We start from the raw sequence: 20943 nt of genomic DNA, 5'->3' as shown, positions 1-20943 counted from the left end.
CAGACGAGTGTGATCCTCTGACCTGGGGTGTGAGCGTGGTGTGGACAGACGAGTGTGATCCTCTGATCGGAGATGTTTGTCCTTTATCCTTCATCTCGTCTTATCATTTCTGTAGAGGAAAACAAATCCAACGCGGACAGTAAAGGAAAGGTCCTCAGTAAGCACCCCAAGAACGTTATTGAGGCCCCAAAAGCCCAGAAGTATTTCCACTTTGAATATTTCCTCCTCCCTGAAGACACAGAAGCCACCAGAGTGGACGTGATCATGTTTGGGGCCGTGGCCAAGCTGTACATGGAGCAGGAGACTCGGGTGAGAGGGTCTAGCAGATTAAGCTTATTTCCATTGTGTAAATCACGAGGAGGAGGAGAAGGAGGAGGAGGAGCTACTCAGGGCGGCGTCACACGGTATGATATATCGGGCGATAGCATCGTTAGACATATCGTAGCGTGTGACAGCTACGAACGACTGCGAACGATCAGAAATACTCACGTTATCGTTGCTCGTTGCAACGTCGTTCATTTTCAAAATGTCGGTCCTCCTTCTGTACTCCGGTTGTTCATCGTTCCCGAGGCAGCACACATCGCTCTGTGTGACACCCCAGGGACGATGAACTGCAGCTTACCTTCGGCCGCCAGCAATACGGAAGGAAAGAGGTGGGCGGGATGTTACGTCCCGCTCATCTCCGCCCCTCCACTTCTATTGGCCAGCAGCTGTGTGACGTCGCTGTGACGCCGAACGTTCCTCCCCCTTCAGGAAGATGTTCGCCGCCCACAGCGACGTCGTCCTGGAGGTAAGTACGTGTGACGGGGGTTAACGACACAATTAGTTGCCCGTGGCGCACAAACGACTGGGGCGCGTACAATCGCTCATGCGATCGCACGATAGATCGTACTGTGTGACGCCGCCCTTAGGTATACTAATAGATCACAGACTGAACATGAGTCAACAGTGTGACGCAGCAGCAAAAAAGGCAAACCCCATTCTAGGATGTATTACAGAAGCATCCAGTCTAGATCACGTGAAGTCATTATCCCCCTTTACTCCTCTGTAGTCAGACCTCATCTGGAATATTGGGTCCAGTTCTGGGCACCACATTTTAAAAATACATTTACAAACTGGAGCAAGTTCAGAGAAGAGTGACCAGAATGGTGACCGGTCTGCAAACCATGTCCTATGAGGAACGGTTACAGGATTTAGGATTGTTTAGCTGCAAAAGAGAAGACTGAGAGGAGACTTAATAGCGGCCTACAAATATCTTAAAGGCTGTCACGCTGTAGAGGGATCAGTTTTATTCTCATTTTCACAAGGAAAGACTAGAAGCAATGGGATGAAACTGATGGGAGGATACAGATTAGATATTAGAAAAAACTGTGACAGTGAGGGTGATCAATGAGTGGAACAGGCGGCCACGAGAGGTGCTGAGGTCTCCTTCAATGGAAGTCTTTAAAAAGAGGTTGGACGGACATCTGTCTGGGATGATTTAGTGAATCCTGCTTTGAGCAGGGGGTTGGACTAGATGACCCCGGAGGTCCATTCCACCTCTAATATTCTATGACTACACCAGCAGAATAATGAGTGCAGCTCTGGGGTATAATACAGGAGGTCCATGCCAACTCTAATATTCTATGACTACACCAGCAGAATAATGAGTGCAGCTCTGGAGTAGAATACAGGAGGTCCATTCCAACTCTAATATCCTATGACTACACCAGCAGAATGAGTGCAGCTCTGGAGTATAATACAGGAGGTCCATTCCAACTCTAATATCCTATGACTACACCAGCAGAATGAGTGCAGCTCTGGAGTATAATACAGGAGGTCCATTCCTCTTGTTCTGATTTTGGGGGAGGCTCAGTGACTGAGTAAAGGGCAGATCTGACGTGTTGATAACTTTTCTTTATGCGGTTTGGCTTTTTGTTTCATTTTATACTTTCATAGTAGCTGTTCTCTCATTGAAGCCTCGTTGGTTGCAGTACTGCACATGACCAGCAGGAGGGGCTGCAGATCCGTCCTTACATTTTACACTTTTCCGTTGCACATTATTGCGGTGTTTGTTTTGTGCTCGGGTCCAGTGATTTTTCAGCGTTTGTAGGTTGCATCTTTCTTTTTCCTCTGGGTATTTGTAATGGAAGGTAGAAACGTTGAAGATTATGTGCTGTAATTCTACAATACTAGTACTGTCATCTCCTGTGAACTCTGCAAACGTACAATCACCTGTGAGATAACGGCAGTGCCATCAGACTCACAAGCATAAATTCTCCTGCATCCTTCCAGTTGTTAAAGCCATGGCAAGAAAATGAGCGCACCTGGCTGACCTGGAGCCACAGCGTGGACATCTCTGTTACAAAAGACCTTCTATTAAAAGCCTTAAAACATGAGATCCGGGTGAAGATGTGGAGCACCAAAGACAAGGTGTCAGCTAAAGCCAGGTTTGATCGACCCAAGGCTTTCAGAGTGTCAGCTGTGAGGGACGGCGAGGACCCTGGAGGTAACGTTTATTATACTGGATCCTTATTATCACTGATTGTAAGTGGAACATGTCAGCCCATTTCTGCCGCCGGACCACTGTCAGCAGGAATCAGCCACCGGCTCCATTATTGCACAGGTCTCTGTTTTAGTCTGAAACTCGTACTTTAAAGAATAACCGTAATTTCAAAGTCTATTTCATAAATCACCAGGGAACATGAAAACTATTAGAGAAATCTGCTGCTTTCACCCTCTGGACTGCATTCATCCTCAATTCATGGGTAAGATCTGTATTCAGTGAAGATGCATTTTCCGTTACGGAGTTTGATGATAGCTGCTGCCTTTGAAGTGTTATGGACACGAGAGGATCTACAGGCGACAGACATTCTGCTGCAAGTTCTCCTGCAATCAGTGACCGTTCTGCATAGAACTTTATGAGCACCCACTGCCATCCCAAGTCTCTGTAATGGGAAAGTCTGATTTCACTGAAGACACACTTTACCCATGAAATGAGAATTTTGAGAATGAATGATCTCTGCTAAGTAATATTGCATTTCATGTGACATTTTGATTTATGAAAAAAAAAAAAAAAGTTTTGTCTGGACTAATTAAGAGGCCGTTTCCCGTCAGCTTCTCCCCACCCCGTTGCCATACACTGACAGGTCTTTACCATTAGATCCTCAGTTAGCGTTTTGTAACTGAGCAGGACTCTGGTGAGGACCTGCCTCTTGGACTAGTCACATCGTCCCTGGCCACAGCGTCTTCTAGTAAAATCTGCATGTCTGCAATAACGGAGTGGTCTCCGATTCATGCAACCTGATGTTTGTGCAGTATGAGTCGTCTGACATGTTCTCTATAGGGATTACCCCAGAATGGATATTTATCACCTATGATAAGGCAATGTATTTCTGATCGGTAGCAGCCCTACTGCCTGGACCCCTCCTGATTGCTAGAGCGGATTCCCAGCCCCCCCATACCACCCACTGCAAATCTACAGAAAGGACATTGGAGCAAGAGCATCTGCAGTACTGATCCATTCATAAAGTAGACGTCCGCCCCATAGACATTGCATGAAGCAGCAGAGCTCACAGAGGATCACCACATCGTTTAACCTCTTCATTGCTGACATGCAATGATGAGAATGTTGGGCCTCAAGACCCCCTTTCTTTAGATGATTGGTATGTTTATATCCTTAATGCGGACGTCACACGGTACGATCTATCCTGCGATTGCACGAGCGATCGTACCCGCCCCCGTCGTTTGTGCGTCACGAGCAATTAGTTGCCCGTGGCGCACAAAGTCGTTAACCCCCCGTCACACGCACTTACCTCCCGGACGACCTCGCTGTGGGCGGTGAACATCCACTTCCTGAAGGGGGAGGGACGTTCGGGGTCACAGCGACGTCACACAGTGTCCGGCCAATAGATGCGGAGGGGCGGAGATGAGCGGGACGTAAACATCCCACTCACCTCTTTCCTTCCGCATAGCCGGCGGGTGCCGCGGGACGCAGGTAAGCAGAGTTCATCGTTCCCGGGGTGTCACACGGAGCGATGTGTGCTGCCCCGGGAGCTATGAACAACCAGCGCAAAGTAGAATAAACGATTTTTTAAAAATGAGCGACGTGTAAACGATTCGTGATTCGTAACCAATTTGCGATCGTTTACAGACGCTCGTAGCTGTCACACGGGACGACGTCGCAAACTATGCCGGATGTGCGTCACGAAAACCATGACCCCCAACGACATATCGCACGACAGATCGTCTCGTGTGACGCCCGCATAAGTGTCCAATGTTATGAGGAATATGAAATTATTGCCTATTATCAAACAAAACCAGATATGAGTGGGAAAGATCATAGAAAAGGCTGTAAGTGCTGGTACATAGTCCTCAGGAGAAGAGAGATCGAGGGCAAAAACTAAACCAGCTATGAGCGGGGAAAATCATAGAAAAGGCTGTAAGTGCTGGTGCATTGTCCTCAGCAGAAGAGAGATCCAGGAGGACAAAACTAAACCAGCTATGAGCGGGGAAAATCATAGAAAAGGCTGTAAGTGCTGGTGCATAGTCCTCAGCAGAAGAGAGATCCAGGAGGACAAAACTAAACCAGCTATGAGCGGGGAAAATCATAGAAAAGGCTGTAAGTGCTGGTGCATTGTCCTCAGCAGAAGAGAGATCCAGGAGGACAAAACTAAACGAGCTATGAGCGGGGAAAATCATAGAAAAGGCTGTAAGTGCTGGTGCATAGTCCCCAGCAGAAGAGAGATCCAGGAGGACAAAACTAAACCAACTATGAGCGGGGAAAATCATAGAAAAGGCTGTAAGTGCTGGTACATAGTCCTCAGCAGAAGAGAGATCCAGGAGGGCAAAACTAAACCAACTATGAGCGGGGAAAATCATAGAAAAGGGTGTAAGTGCTGGTACATAGTCCTCAGCAGAAGAGAGATCCAGGAGGACAAAACTAAACCAACTATGAGCGGGGAAAATCATAGAAAAGGGTGTAAGTGCTGGTGCATTGTCCTCAGCAGAAGAGAGATCCAGGAGGACAAAACTAAACCAGCTATGAGCGGGGAAAATCATAGAAAAGGCTGTAAGTGCTGGTACATAGTCCTCAGCAGAAGAGAGATCCAGGAGGACAAAACTAAACGAGCTATGAGCGGGGAAAATCATAGAAAAGGGTGTAAGTGCTGGTACATAGTCCTCAGCAGAAGAGAGATCCAGGAGGACAAAACTAAACCAACTATGAGCGGGGAAAATCATAGAAAAGGCTGTAAGTGCTGGTGCATAGTCCTCAGCAGAAGAGAGATCCAGGAGGACAAAACTAAACCAGCTATGAGCGGGGAAAATCATAGAAAAGGGTGTAAGTGCTGGTACATAGTCCCCAGCAGAAGAGAGATCCAGGAGGACAAAACTAAACCAGCTATGAGCGGGGAAAATCATAGAAAAGGCTGTAAGTGCTGGTGCATAGTCCCCAGCAGAAGAGAGATCCAGGAGGGCAAAACTAAACCAACTATGAGCGGGGAAAATCATAGAAAAGGCTGTAAGTGCTGGTGCATAGTCCTCAGCAGAAGAGAGATCCAGGAGGACAAAACTAAACCAGCTATGAGCGGGGAAAATCATAGAAAAGGCTGTAAGTGCTGGTACATAGTCCTCAGCAGAAGAGAGATCGAGGAGGACAAAACTAAACCAGCTATGAGCGGGGAAAAAGATCATAGAAAAGGCTGTAAGTGCTGGTACATTGTCCTCAGCAGAAGAGAGATCCAGGAGGGCAAAACTAAACGAGCTATGAGCGAGGAAAAAGATCATAGAAAAGGCTGTAAGTGCTGGTACATAGTCCTCAGCAGAAGAGAGATCGAGGGCAAAAACTAAACCAGCTATGAGCGGGGAAAATCATAGAAAAGGCTGTAAGTGCTGGTGCATTGTCCTCAGGAGAAGAGAGATCCAGGAGGACAAAACTAAACCAACTATGAGCGGGGAAAAAGATCATAGAAAAGGCTGTAAGTGCTGGTGCATAGTCCTCAGCAGAAGAAAGATCCAGGAGGGCAAAACTAAACCAACTATGAGCGGGGAAAATCATAGAAAAGGCTGTAAGTGCTGGTGCATAGTCCTCAGCAGAAGAGAGATCCAGGAGGACAAAACTAAACCAGCTATGAGCGGGGAAAATCATAGAAAAGGCTGTAAGTGCTGGTGCATAGTCCTCAGCAGAAGAGAGATCCAGGAGGACAAAACTAAACCAACTATGAGCGGGGAAAATCATAGAAAAGGCTGTAAGTGCTGGTACATAGTCCCCAGCAGAAGAGAGATCCAGGAGGACAAAACTAAACCAACTATGAGCGGGGAAAATCATAGAAAAGGCTGTAAGTGCTGGTGCATAGTCCTCAGCAGAAGAGAGATCCAGGAGGACAAAACTAAACCAACTATGAGCGGGGAAAATCATAGAAAAGGCTGTAAGTGCTGGTACATAGTCCCCAGCAGAAGAGAGATCCAGGAGGACAAAACTAAACCAACTATGAGCGGGGAAAATCATAGAAAAGGCTGTAAGTGCTGGTGCATAGTCCTCAGCAGAAGAGAGATCCAGGAGGACAAAACTAAACGAGCTATGAGCGGGGAAAATCATAGAAAAGGCTGTAAGTGCTGGTGCATAGTCCCCAGCAGAAGAGAGATCCAGGAGGACAAAACTAAACCAGCTATGAGCGGGGAAAATCATAGAAAAGGGTGTAAGTGCTGGTGCATAGTCCTCAGCAGAAGAGAGATCCAGGAGGGCAAAACTAAACGAGCTATGAGCGGGGAAAATCATAGAAAAGGCTGTAAGTGCTGGTGCATAGTCCCCAGCAGAAGAGAGATCCAGGAGGACAAAACTAAACCAACTATGAGCGGGGAAAATCATAGAAAAGGCTGTAAGTGCTGGTACATAGTCCCCAGCAGAAGAGAGATCCAGGAGGACAAAACTAAACCAACTATGAGCGGGGAAAATCATAGAAAAGGCTGTAAGTGCTGGTGCATAGTCCTCAGCAGAAGAGAGATCCAGGAGGACAAAACTAAACCAACTATGAGCGGGGAAAATCATAGAAAAGGCTGTAAGTGCTGGTACATAGTCCCCAGCAGAAGAGAGATCCAGGAGGACAAAACTAAACCAACTATGAGCGGGGAAAATCATAGAAAAGGCTGTAAGTGCTGGTACATAGTCCTCAGCAGAAGAGAGATCCAGGAGGACAAAACTAAACCAGCTATGAGCGGGGAAAATCATAGAAAAGGCTGTAAGTGCTGGTGCATAGTCCCCAGCAGAAGAGAGATCCAGGAGGACAAAACTAAACCAGCTATGAGCGGGGAAAATCATAGAAAAGGCTGTAAGTGCTGGTGCATAGTCCCCAGCAGAAGAGAGATCCAGGAGGACAAAACTAAACCAGCTATGAGCGGGGAAAATCATAGAAAAGGCTGTAAGTGCTGGTGCATAGTCCCCAGCAGAAGAGAGATCCAGGAGGACAAAACTAAACGAGCTATGAGCGGGGAAAATCATAGAAAAGGCTGTAAGTGCTGGTGCATAGTCCTCAGCAGAAGAGAGATCCAGGAGGACAAAACTAAACCAGCTATGAGCGGGGAAAATCATAGAAAAGGCTGTAAGTGCTGGTGCATAGTCCCCAGCAGAAGAGAGATCCAGGAGGACAAAACTAAACCAGCTATGAGCGGGGAAAATCATAGAAAAGGCTGTAAGTGCTGGTGCATTGTCCTCAGCAGAAGAGAGATCCAGGAGGACAAAACTAAACCAACTATGAGCGGGGAAAATCATAGAAAAGGCTGTAAGTGCTGGTGCATAGTCCTCAGCAGAAGAGAGATCCAGGAGGGCAAAACTAAACCAGCTATGAGCGGGGAAAATCATAGAAAAGGCTGTAAGTGCTGGTGCATAGTCCCCAGCAGAAGAGAGATCCAGGAGGACAAAACTAAACCAGCTATGAGCGGGGAAAATCATAGAAAAGGCTGTAAGTGCTGGTGCATAGTCCCCAGCAGAAGAGAGATCCAGGAGGACAAAACTAAACCAGCTATGAGCGGGGAAAATCATAGAAAAGGCTGTAAGTGCTGGTGCATAGTCCCCAGCAGAAGAGAGATCCAGGAGGACACCACCCAATGATACGGGGTCAACACTGCACATAAAGAAAAGTAATAAGTGAAGAAAAATTAGTGTAAGAAACAAGTGATCACCTCGTCCTCAGGAGTGTGCAGATATAGAGCGAGCATGACTAAATACTGATGAGCAGCCCCTCACCCAATACACAGGAGGAGGCGTATTGTACCTGCACATAGATGAGGCTCCTGCAGGGTGCCAGCCACGTGCACGTGGCTTCCTATATGTGGATGGCCATGCTGGGCAGGATGCAGCCTTTCAGCCCATCACATAGGTCAACTGGTGTTCTAGTTTGATAGGGACAGTAAGATTTGGGGTCCATTCATAAAGTAGACGTCCGCCCCATAGACATTGCCATAGCCATAGCCTCAATGATAACACCTAAAATTCTCACATATTAGGAAATTAGAAATACGTAAAAAAAAACAAAGTAATTAGGTTATTTCTCTGCCGCAACGGACATATTGCAAGTGTAATAATGTGCAGTGTATTATCCACATCCTTCATGGGGCACGGATTCTCCCCTCCCCCCCAGTACTTTACTTTTATGTAGACCTGTGTTACTTTGTGCTCACTCTGGACAGTGAGTGCAATGTATAGTTATGTTTTTATTGTTCTCTTTTATGTCATTGGCTGCAGTAAAGCAAGTGCTATTGAATCAGAGAAAACTCTTTGAAGACCGTCTGCCCAAACAAAGTGTTACTTTTGAGAAAAGTGGAAATACAGTATATCTGGAGGACTGCAGCGCTGGAGGTGAGTGTCTTCTGTTACACATCGGGGAATACAGTATATCTGGAGGACTGCAGCGCTGGAGGTGAGTGTCTTCTGTTACACATCGGGGAATACAGTATATCTGGAGGACTGCAGCGCTGGAGGTGAGTGTCTTCTGTTACACATCGGGGAATACAGTATATCTGGAGGACTGCAGCGCTGGAGGTGAGTGTCTTCTGTTACACATCGGGGAATACAGTATATCTGGAGGACTGCAGCGCTGGAGGTGTTTTCTGTTACACATATTGGGGAATACAGTATACAGTCATATGAAAAAGTTTGGGCACCCCTATTAATGTTAACCTTTTTTCTTTATAACAATTTGGGTTTTTGCTCTTTCAGTTTCATATATCTAATAACTGATGGACTGAGGAATATTTCTGGATTGAAATGAGGTTTATTGTACTAACAGAAAATGTGCAATCCGCATTTAAACAAAATTTGACCGGTGCAAAAGTATGGGCACCCTTATCAATTTCTTGATTTGAACACTCCTAACTACTTTTTACTGACTAAAGGCCCCGTCACACACAGCAACATCGCTAGCAACATCGCTGCTAACGAACAACTTTTGTGACGTTGCTAGCGATGTTGCTGTGTGACATCCAGCAACAACCTGGCCCCTGCTGTGAGGTCGATGGTTGTTGCTGAATGTCCTGGGCCATTTTTTAGTTGTTGCTGTCCTGCTGTGCAGCACAGATCGCTGTGTGTGACAGCGAGACAGCAACAACTAAATGTGCAGGCAGCAGGAGCCGGCTTCTGCAGAGGCTGGTAACCAATGTAAACATCGGGTAACCAAGAAGCCCTGTCCTTGGTTACCCGATATTTACCTTTGTTACCAGCCTCCGCCGCTCTCACTGTCAGTGCCGGCTCCTGCTCTGTGCACATGTAGCTGCAGGACACATCGGGTTAATTAACCCGATGTGTCCTGCAGCTAGGAGAGCAAGGAGCCAGCGCTAAGCATTGTGCGCTGCTCCCTGCTCTGTGCACATTTAGCTGCAGCACACATCAGGTAATTAACCCGATGTGTGCTGTAGCTAGGAGAGCAAGGAGCCAGCGCTCAGTGTGCGCTGCTCCCTGCTCTCTGCACGTGTAGCTGCGTGAGCTGGTAACCAAGGTAAATATCGGGCTGGTTACCCGATATTTACCTTAGTTACCAAGCACAGCATCTTCCACGCGGCGCTGGGGGCTGGTCACTGGTTGCTGGTGAGCTCACCAGCAACTCGTGTAGCCACGCTCCAGCGATCCCTGCCAGGTCAGGTTGCTGGTGGGATCGCTGGATCGTCGCAGTGTGACATCTCACCAGCAACCTCCTAGCAACTTACCAGCGATCCCTATCGTTGTTGGGATCGCTGGTAAGTTGCTTAGTGTGACTGGACCTTTACTGAAGCACTAAATTGGATTTGTAACCTCATTGAGCTTTGAACTTCATAGGCAGGTGCATCCAATCATGGGAAAAGGTATTTAAGGTGGCCACTTGCAAGTTGTTCTCCTATTTGAATCTCATATGAAGAGTGGCATCATGGGCTCCTCAAAACAACTCTCAAATGATCTGAAAACAAAGATTATTCAGCATAGTTGTTCAGGGGAAGGTACAAAAAGTTGTCTCAGAGATTTAACCTGTCAGTTTCCACTGTGAGGAACATAGTAAGGAAATGGAAGAACACAGGTACAGTTCTTGTTACGCCCAGAAGTGGCAGGCCAAGAAAAATATCAGAAAGGCAGAGAAGAAGAATGGTGAGAACAGTCAAGGACAATCCACAGACCATCTCCAAAGACCTGCAGCATCATCTTGCTGCAGATGGTGTCAATGTGCATCGGTCAACAATACAGCGCACGTTACACAAGGAGAAGCTGTATGGGAGAGTGATGCGAAGAAGGGAATTTTGTTACTTACCGTAAATTCCTTTTCTTCTAGCTCCTATTGGGAGACCCAGACGATTGGGTGTATAGCACTGCCTCCGGAGGCCACACAAAGCATTACACTAAAAAGTGTAAGGCCCCTCCCCTTCTGGCTATACACCCCCAGTGGGATCACTGGCTCACCAGTTTTAGTGCAAAAGCAAGAAGGAGGAAAGCCAAGAACTGGTTTAAACAAATTCACTCCGAAGTAACATCGGAGAACTGAAAACCATTCAACATGAACAACATGTGTACCCGAAAAACAACCCAAAAATCCCGAAGGACAACAGGGCGGGTGCTGGGTCTCCCAATAGGAGCTAGAAGAAAAGGAATTTACGGTAAGTAACAAAATTCCCTTCTTCTTCGGCGCTCCATTGGGAGACCCAGACGATTGGGACGTCCAAAAGCTGTCCCTGGGTGGGTAAAGAAATACCTCATGTTAGAGCTGCAAAGACAGCCCTCCCCTACGGGGAGGCAACTGCCGCCTGCAGGACTCTTCTACCTAGGCTGGCGTCCGCCGAAGCATAGGTATGCACCTGATAATGTTTGGTGAAAGTGTGCAGACTCGACCAGGTAGCTGCCTGGCACACCTGTTGAGCCGTAGCCTGGTGTCGTAATGCCCAGGACGCACCCACGGCTCTGGTAGAATGGGCCTTCAGCCCTGATGGAACCGGAAGCCCAGCAGAACGGTAGGCTTCAAGAATTGGTTCTTTGATCCATCGAGCCAGGGTGGCTTTGGAAGCCTGCGACCCTTTGCGCTTACCAGCGACAAGGACAAAGAGTGCATCCGAGCGGCGCAGGGGCGCCGTGCGGGAAATGTAGATTCTGAGTGCTCTCACCAGATCCAACAAATGTAAATCCTTTTCATACCGATGAACTGCATGCGGATAAAAGGAAGGCAAGGAGATATCCTGATTAAGATGAAAAGAGGATACCACCTTAGGGAGAAACTCCTGAATGGGACGCAGCACTACCTTGTCCTGGTGGAACACCAGGAAAGGAGCTTTGGAAGACAGCGCTGCTAGTTCAGACACTCTCCGAAGAGACGTGACCGCTACCAGAAAGGCCACTTTCTGTGAGAGTCGAGAAAGTGACACATCCCTCAGAGGCTCGAAGGGCGGCTTCTGGAGAGTAACAAGGACCTTGTTTAGATCCCACGGATCTAACGGCCGCCTGTACGGAGGTACGATATGACAAACCCCCTGCAGGAACGTGCGCACCTGAGAAAGTCGTGCTAGACGCTTCTGAAAAAACACGGATAGTGCCGAGACTTGCCCTTTAAGGGAGCCGAGCGACAAGCCCTTTTCCAACCTAGATTGCAGGAAGGAAAGAAAGACAGGTAACGCGAATGGCCAGGGAGATACTCCTTGTGCAGAGCACCAGGATAAGAAAATCTTCCACGTTCTGTGGTAGATCTTAGCAGAAGTGGACTTCCTAGCCTGTCTCATGGTGGCAACGACCCCTTGGGATAATCCTGAAGACGCTAGGATCCAGGACTCAATGGCCACACAGTCAGGTTCAGGGCCGTAGAATTCCGATGGAAAAACGGCCCTTGGGACAGTAAGTCTGGACGGTCTGGTAGTGCCCACGGTTGGCCGACCGTGAGATGCCACAGATCCGGGTACCACGACCTCCTCGGCCAGTCTGGGGCGACTAGTATGACGCGGCCGCAATCGGATCTGATCTTGCGTAACACTCTGGGCATGCACTAAGGCGTCTGCCGCCAGAGCTCTTTGATCGCGAGACCGCGCTATGAAGGTCGGGACCTTGTTGTTGTGCCGAGACGCCATTAGGTCGACGTCCGGCACCCCCCAGCGGCGGCAGATTTCCTGAAACACGTCCGGGTGAAGGGACCATTCCCCTGCGTCCATGCCCTGGCGACTGAGGAAGTCTGCTTCCCAGTTTTCTACGCCCGGGATGTGAACTGCTGATATGGTGGAAGCTCTTTCCTCTACCCACATGAGAATTCGCCTGACTTCCTGGAAGGCTTGCCGACTGCGTGTCCCTCCTTGGTGGTTGATGTATGCCACCGCTGTGGAGTTGTCCGACTGAATTCGGATCTGCTTTCCTTCCAGCCACTGCTGGAAGGCTAATAGGGCAAGATACACTGCCCTGATTTCCAGAACATTGATCTGAAGGGTGGACTCCTGCTGAGTCCACGTCCCTTGAGCCCTGTGGTGGAGAAAAACTGCTCCCCACCCTGACAGACTCGCGTCTGTCGTGACCACTGCCCAGGATGGGGGCAGGAATGATCTTCCCTGCGTTAATGAGGTGGGAAGGAGCCACCATAGCAGAGAATCCTTGGCCGTCTGAGAAAGGGAGACTTTCCTGTCTAGGGAAATTGTCTTCCCGTCCCACTGGCGGAGAATGTCCCATTGAAGTGGACGCAGATGAAACTGCGCGAACGGGACTGCCTCCATTGCTGCCACCATCTTCCCTAGGAAGTGCATGAGGCGCCTTAAGGGGTGCGACTGACCCTGAAGGAGAGACTGCACCCCTGTCCGTAGAGACCGCTGCTTGTCCAGCGGAAGCTTCACTATCGCTGAGAGAGTATGAAACTCCATGCCAAGATACGTTAGTGATTGAGTCGGTGCCAGGTTTGACTTTGAAAAGTTGATGATCCACCCGAAAGTCTGGAGAGTCTCCAGCGCAACATTCCGGCTGTGTTGGCATGCCTCTTGAGAGGGTGCTTTGACAAGTAGATCGTCTAAGTAAGGGATCACCGAATGACCCTGAGAATGCAAGACTGCTACCACTGCCGCCATGACCTTGGTGAAAACCCGTGGGGCTGTCGCCAGACCAAATGGCAGAGCTACGAACTGGAGATGGTCGTCTCCTATCACGAAACGTAGGAAACGTTGGTGCTCTGTAGCAATCGGCACGTGGAGATAAGCATCTTTGATGTCTATTGATGCAAGGAAATCTCCTTGAGACATTGAGGCAATGACAGAGCGGAGGGATTCCATCCGGAACCGCCTGGCGTTCACATGCTTGTTGAGCAGCTTTAGGTCCAGAACAGGACGGAACGAGCCGTCCTTTTTTGGAACCACGAAGAGATTGGAGTAAAAACCTTGCCCTTGTTCCTGCAGAGGAACAGGGATCACCACTCCTTCTGCTTTTAGTGAGCACACCGCCTGCAGAAGGGCATCTGCTCGGTCGGGATGTGGGGAGGTTCTGAAGAACCGAGGCGGAGGACGAGAACTGAATTCTATCCTGTACCCGTGAGACAAAAGGTCTGCTACCCACCGGTCTTTGACCTGTGGCAGCCAAATGTCGCAAAAGCGGGAGAGCCTGCCACCGACCGAGGATGCGGAGGGCTGAGGCCGAAAGTCATGAGGCAGCCGCCTTGGAAGCGGTTCCTCCGGTTGCTTTCTTGGGGCGTGACTGAGCCCGCCAGGAATCTGAGCTCCTTTGCTCCTTCTGAGTCCCTTTGGACGAGGAGAAATGGGTCTTGCTGGAGCCTCGAAAGGACCGAAACCTCGACTGCCACTTCCTCTGTTGAGGTTTGCTTGATCTGGGCTGGGGTAAGGAGGAGTCCTTACCCTTGGATTGCTTAATGATTTCAGCCAATTGTTCACCAAACAGTCTATCTACAGATAGCGGCAAGCTGGTTAAACATTTTTTGGAAGCAGAATCCGCTTTCCATTCCTTTAACCACAAGGCTCTGCGCAAGACAACAGAGTTGGCAGACGCAATTGAGGTACGGCTCGTAGAGTCCAGGACAGCGTTGATAGCATAGGTCGCAAACGCAGACATTTGCGAAGTTAAGGACTCCACTTGCGGCACTGCTGGACGTATGATAGAGTCCACCTGTGCCAGACCAGCTGAAATAGCTTGGAGTGCCCACACGGCCGCGAATGCTGGAGCAAACGACGCGCCGATAGCTTCATAGACAGATTTCAACCAAAGGTCCATCTGTCTGTCATTGGCATCTTTAAGTGAAGCCCCATCCTCCACTGCAACTATGGATCTAGCCGCAAGCCTGGAGATTGGGGGATCCACCTTTGGACACTGGGTCCAGCGTTTGACCACGTCAGGGGGAAAGGGATAACGTGTATCCTTAAGACGTTTGGAGAAACGCTTATCTGGGTAGGCATGGTGTTTCTGGACTGATTCTCTGAAGTCAGCGTGGTCCAGAAAAGTACTCAGTTTAGGCTTGGGATACCTGAAATGGAACTTCTCCTGCTGTGCAGCTGCCTCCTCTGCAGAAGGGGCTGGGGGAGAAATATCCAACAGTCTATTGATGGCCGCTATAAGGTCATTTACCATGGCGTCACCATCAGGAGTATCCAGATTGAGAGCGGTTTCAGGATTAGACTCCTGATCACCCTCCTCTGTCTCATCATGTAGAGACTCTTCTCGCTGAGACCCTGATCCGCGTGATGACGTGGGGGGTCTCTCCCAGCGAGCACGCTTAGGCTGCCTGGGACTGTCATCTGAATCAGAGCCGTCAGGCTGAGATGCCTGGGACCCCCTTGAAGCACTGATTAACTCCAACTGAGGGGGACCGGGGAACATTGCCGCAGCAGTGTCCATGGACTGAGTAACTGGCCTGGCCTGCAAGGTCTCTAGGATTTTTGTCATAGTGACAGACATCCTGTCAGCAAAAACAGCAAACTCTGTCCCCGTCACCGGGACAGGGTTCACCGGCGACTCTGCCTGGGCCACTACCACCATAGGCTCCGGCTGACGAAGTGGCACAGGGACCGAACATTGCACACAATGGGGGTCATTGTAACCTGCCGGTAGATTAGCCCCACAAGCGGCACAAGCAGCGTTCACAGCCTGTGTCTTGGCACCCTTGCGTTTTGCAGATGACATGTTGTCGTCTCCTCAGAGCAATAGGGGTATACAGCCAAGAAGCGACCTTACAGTGCAATATATATAGATATATCTGGTACAGGAAAAAGTACACCAAATAACACTGTGGCACTAGTGGGGCCAGCACGAATGTGCTGCTTACCGCCCGCTAAACGCGGGTGTGTGGTCGCCAGAAATCCCTTGTCTGGGTCTCCCAGAGCCTGTGTCCGTTCCCCAGCCAGACTGCATTTGCAGGAATGGCTGCCGGCGTCTCTGTGGAGGGGGGGCGGGCCCTGGGTGTGCTCAGACAAAAAGCGGGAAACCTGCGTCCCACTGTGCCCAGTGAGAGGGCTGGAGCATGTAAATAAGGCTCCAGCCCTCGGCGCTGACCATTGCACAACGCCTGTCCCCTTCCCTGATTGACAGGGAGGGGGCGGGAACGAAGCGGAGCTAGGCCGCAAAAGCCGGGGACTAGATTTATAAGCGCCGCCGTCGTAAAAGCACGGTCGGCGCTAAGTCCCCGGCGCACTACAAGTCTCAGCCGCGCCGCCGCTCCCGGAGCGGCCGGCGCGGTAGTTCCCAACACATAAAGTCACTCAGCCAAGCTGCAGTGACTCAAACCCCAGCGCGCAGCGCTACTGTCCCCGGCGCACTAGCACACCCAGCAAGTCTGGAGTGTGCGCGGCCAGTCCATAGGGGGACACAGAGTACCTGAATGTTGCAGGGCCTTGTCCCTGAACGGTACCCCGGCTCCTTATCCAGCAGGTTCAATGGGTCTGTGGACGGAGCCCGACCTCAGGGCTTGGAGGCCGGTAAGATCCCACTTCCTCAGAGCCCCTCAGGGGGATGGGGAAGGAAAACAGCATGTGGGCTCCCGCCTCCGTACCCGCAATGGGTACCTCAACCTTACAAACCGCAAGTGGGGTGAGAAGGGAGCATGCTGGGGGCCCTAGTATGGGCCCTCTTTTCTTCCATCCGACATAGTCAGCAGCTGCTGCTGACTAAACAGTGGAGCTATGCGTGGATGTCTGACCTCCTTCGCACAAAGCAGAAAACTGGTGAGCCAGTGATCCCACTGGGGGTGTATAGCCAGAAGGGGAGGGGCCTTACACTTTTTAGTGTAATGCTTTGTGTGGCCTCCGGAGGCAGTGCTATACACCCAATCGTCTGGGTCTCCCAATGGAGCGCCGAAGAAAGAAGCCGTTTCTGCAAGCACGCCACAGAGTCGCCTGAGGTATGCAAAAGCACATTTGGACAAGCCAGTTACATTTTGGAAGGAGGTCCTGTGGACTGATGAAACAAAGATTGAGTTGTTTGGTCATACAAAAAAGGCGTTATCCATGGAGGCAAAAAAACACGGCATTCCAAGAAAAGCTCTTGCTACCCACAGTAACATTTGGTGGAGGTTCCATCATGCTTTGGGGCTGTGTGGCCAATGCCGGCACCGGGAATCTTGTTAAAGTTGAGGGTCGCATGGATTCAACTCAGTATCAGCAGATTCTTGACAATAATGTGCAAGAATCAGTGACGAAGTTGAAGTTACGCAGGGGACGGATATTTCAGCAAGACAATGATCCAAAACACTGCTCCAAATCTACTCAGGCATTCATGCAGAGGAACAATTACAATGTTCTGGAATGGCCATCCCAGTCCCCAGACCTGAATATCATTGAAAATCTGTGGGATGATGTGAAGCGGCTGTCCATGCTCGGCGACCATCAAACTTAACTGAACTGGAATTGTTTTGTAACAGGAATGGTCAAATCTACCTTCATCCAGGAACTCATTAAAAGCTACAGGAAGTGACTAGAGGCTGTGATTTCTGCAAAAGGAGGATCTACAAAATATTAATGTCACTTTTATGTTGAGGTGCCCATACTTTTGCACCGGTCAAATTTTGTTTAAATGCGGATTGCACATTTTCTGTTAGTACAATAAACCTCATTTCAATCCAGAAATATTACTCAGTCCATCAGGTATTAGATATATGAAACTGAAATAGCAAAAACCCAAATTAAAGAAAAAAGGTTAACATTAATAGGGGTGCACAAACTGTTTCATATGACTGTATCTGGAGGACTTCAGCGCTGGAGGTGAATCTTCTGTTACACATATCTAATGATACTAAGGCGGGCTTTGCACGCTGCGACATCGCAAGCCGATGCTGCGATGCCGAGCGCGATAGTCCCCGCCCCCGTCGCAGCTGCGATATCCTTGTGATAGCTGCCGTAGCGAACATTATCGCTACGGCAGCTTCACATGGACTCACCTGTCCTGGGACGTCGCTCTGGCCGATTAAGGGGGCGGGTCGTGCGGCGTCACACGGCAGGCGGCCAATAGGAGCGGAGGGGCAGAGATGAGCGGGATGTAAACATCCCGCCCACCTTCTTCCTTCCGCATATCCTACGGAAGCCGCAGTGACGCCGGTAGGAGATGTTCCTCGCTCCTGCGACTTCACACACAGCGATGTGTGCTGCTGCTGGAGCGAGGAACAACATCGGACCATCGCGTCAGTGTAATTATGGATTACGCCGACGCTGCACCGATGATACGATTACGACGCTTTTGGGCTCGTTAATCGTATCATCGAACCTTTACACACTACGATGTCGCATGCGATGCCGGACGTACGTCATTTTCAATTTGACCCCACCGACATCGCACCTGCGATGTCGTAGTGTGCAAAGCCCGCCTTAGATATGATCTCCTGTTTCAGTGAAGTCATTTTATTAAAATACCCAACAAGACCTTTTTTTCTTCAGCGCTCTATTGGGAGACCCAGACGATTGGGGTATAGCTACTGCCTCCGGAGGCCACACAAAGCACTACACTAAAAAGTGCAAGGCCCCTCCCCTTCTGGCTATACCCCCCCGTGGTATCACGGGTTCTCCAGTTTTCAAGCTTTGTGCGAAGGAGGTCAGACATCCATGCATAGCTCCACAGATTTTAGTCAGCAGTAGCTGCTGACTATTTCGGATGGAAGAAAAGAGGGCCCATATAGGGCCCCCAGCATGCTCCCTTCTCACCCGTTGATGGTGTTGTAAGGTTGAGGTACCTATTGCTGGTACGGAGGCTGGAGCCCACATGCTGCTTTCCTTCCACATCCCCCTGAGGGGCTCTGAGGAAGTGGGATCCTGCCGGCCTCAAAGCTCTGACGCCGGGCTCCATCCACAGACCCATTTGAACCTGCTGGATACGGAGCTGGAGTACCGTTCAGGGACATGGCCCTGCACCATTACAGGTACTCTGTGTCCCCGGACACACAGACACAGCACACTCCAGACTTGCTGGGTGTGCTAGTGCGCCGGGGACAGTAAAGGGTTACAGTCACTGCAGCTTTGCTGAGTGACTTTGTGTATTGGGAACTACCGCGCCGGACGCTCCGGGAGCGGCGGCGCGGCTGGGACTTGTAGTTCGCCGGGGACTGGGCGCCGACCGCGCTTTTACGGCGGCGGCGCTTATAAATCCAGTCCCCGGCTTCTGCGGCCTAGTGCCGCTTCGTTCCCGCCCCCTCCCTGTCACTCAGGGAAGGGGACAGGCGCTGAGCAATCAGCAGCGCCGAGGGCTGGATCCTTTTTACATGCTCCAGCCCTCTCACTGCACACTGTCGGACGCCGGATTCCCGCTCTGACTTGGGGCACGCCCACGGCCCGCCCCTCCTCACACGAGCTGGGGAAGACGCCGGCAGCCATTACCGCAGTCCGAGCTCGGACTTTCGGCAACCAGGCAGGACTATGGCGACCATACACCCGCTTATAGGCGGGCGGTAAGCGGCACACATAGTGCTGACCCCAATATATACTGCAGTGTGTACATGTGTATTTTAACTGCATAGGTCGCTATATGCCCGCTTGGAGAGCGACACATCAGCAGCAGGAAAGCAGGTGTGCTAAGGCACAGGCTTTCTAGGCTGCTTGTATTGCACGTACTGAAGTGTTCATTTGTATTTATGCTTGTATGCTATACATTGCACTGTACAGTCGCTAGTCTTAGCTATATTCTCCTGGAATGGCTAGACTACAGCAGCAGAAAACCAAGGGTGCTGGGGCACAGGTTTTTTTCTATGCTGCTTGTATTGCATGGGCTGCAGTGTGCATTTGTACTTGTGCTTGTATGCTATACATCGCACTGTATGGTCACTCTTCTGGGCTATATTCCCCTAGATGACTAGTCTACAGCAGCAGAAGAGCAGGGGTGCCAGGGCATAGGCTTCTATGCTGCTTGTATTGCATGGGCTGCAGTGTGCATTTGTACTTGTGCTTGTATGCTATACATCGCACTGTATGGTCACTCTTCTGGGCTATATTCCCCTAGATGACTAGTATACAGCAGCAGAAGAGCAGAGGTGCCAGGGCACAGGCTTCTATGCTGCTTGTATTGCATGGGCTGCAGTGTGCATTTGTACTTGTGCTTGTATGCTATACATCGCACTGTATGGTCACTCTTCTGGGCTATATTCCCCTAGATGACTTGTCTACAGCAGCAGAAGAGCAGGGGTGCCAGGGCATAGGCTTCTATGCTGCTTGTATTGCTTGTGCTGCAGTGTTCATTTGTACTTTATGCTTGTATGCTATACATTGCACTGTACGGTCACCATTCTTGGCTATATACTTCTAGATGGCTAGTCGGCAGCGGCAAAAAAGCAACACAGATTTTCAGTGCTGTTTTTACTACATGGGATGCTATTCATGACCATTGTGTGCATGCTCCCCTGTAGCACTTCGTCTGCCGGGGTCTCTAGCACTTCGTCTGCCGGGGTCTCTACTAGTCGTGGCCAAAGAAACCACCTGTCAACCCTGTCCAAGGACAGGGACGGAGTTGCAGTTTCGACAGATATATTGTCATAAGATAGAGACTTGCAGTCCAGACAGGCCATGGGCAATCTTCCTGACCAACCTCATTTGGAACGGGGGGGTCCCAGGAGGACTCTCTGTATGATAAGGCAGCTCTCCAGGACTTTGATCCTGACATCGCTCTCAATCCGGATACACCGGATGGTAATGCCATACGGAATGATCCTATAGCGTCCATCAATGGAAGGTTGGATCTTTCTCCCTCAGCTCCCCCAGTGGAGGAGTCAGCTTCACAGCAGGAGAAGTCCCTTTTCAGTATCTCAAACGGATATTGAGTATTTTTCTGGCCACGCTGACTTCAGAGAAGCAGTCCAGAAACACCACGCTTACCAGATAAGCGTTTTCTCCAAACGTTTTTTAAAGATACACGTTATCCCTTTCTTCAGCGCTCTATTGGGAGACCCAGACGATTGGGGTATAGCTACTGCCCTCCGGAGGCCACACAAAGCACTACACTAAAAAGTGCAAGGCCCCTCCCCCTCTGGCTATACCCCCCCCGTGGCATCACGGGTTCTCCAGTTTTAGCTTTGTGTGCGA

General features: G+C 49.9%; 1 protein-coding gene across 3 annotated transcripts in view; it reads left to right on the top strand.

Annotated features, from left to right (window-relative positions):
• Positions 1-20943, top strand: part of CFAP92 (cilia and flagella associated protein 92 (putative)) — a 168868-nt gene that overhangs the window by 27771 nt on the left and 120154 nt on the right. For all 3 annotated transcript variants that reach the window (XM_075321247.1, XM_075321248.1, XM_075321250.1), the window contains exons 2-4: positions 116-309; positions 2275-2488; positions 8720-8833. In XM_075321247.1, the coding sequence (XP_075177362.1) occupies positions 116-309; positions 2275-2488; positions 8720-8833 (522 nt within the window). The remainder of the gene's footprint in view (positions 1-115; positions 310-2274; positions 2489-8719; positions 8834-20943) is intronic.

Source organism: Anomaloglossus baeobatrachus, chromosome 8, assembly GCF_048569485.1.
Source record: "Anomaloglossus baeobatrachus isolate aAnoBae1 chromosome 8, aAnoBae1.hap1, whole genome shotgun sequence".
NCBI classification, from domain to species: domain Eukaryota; kingdom Metazoa; phylum Chordata; class Amphibia; order Anura; family Aromobatidae; genus Anomaloglossus; species Anomaloglossus baeobatrachus.
Note: the sequence above shows the minus strand (reverse complement) of the source record. Positions and strands in the feature narration are given on the sequence as shown.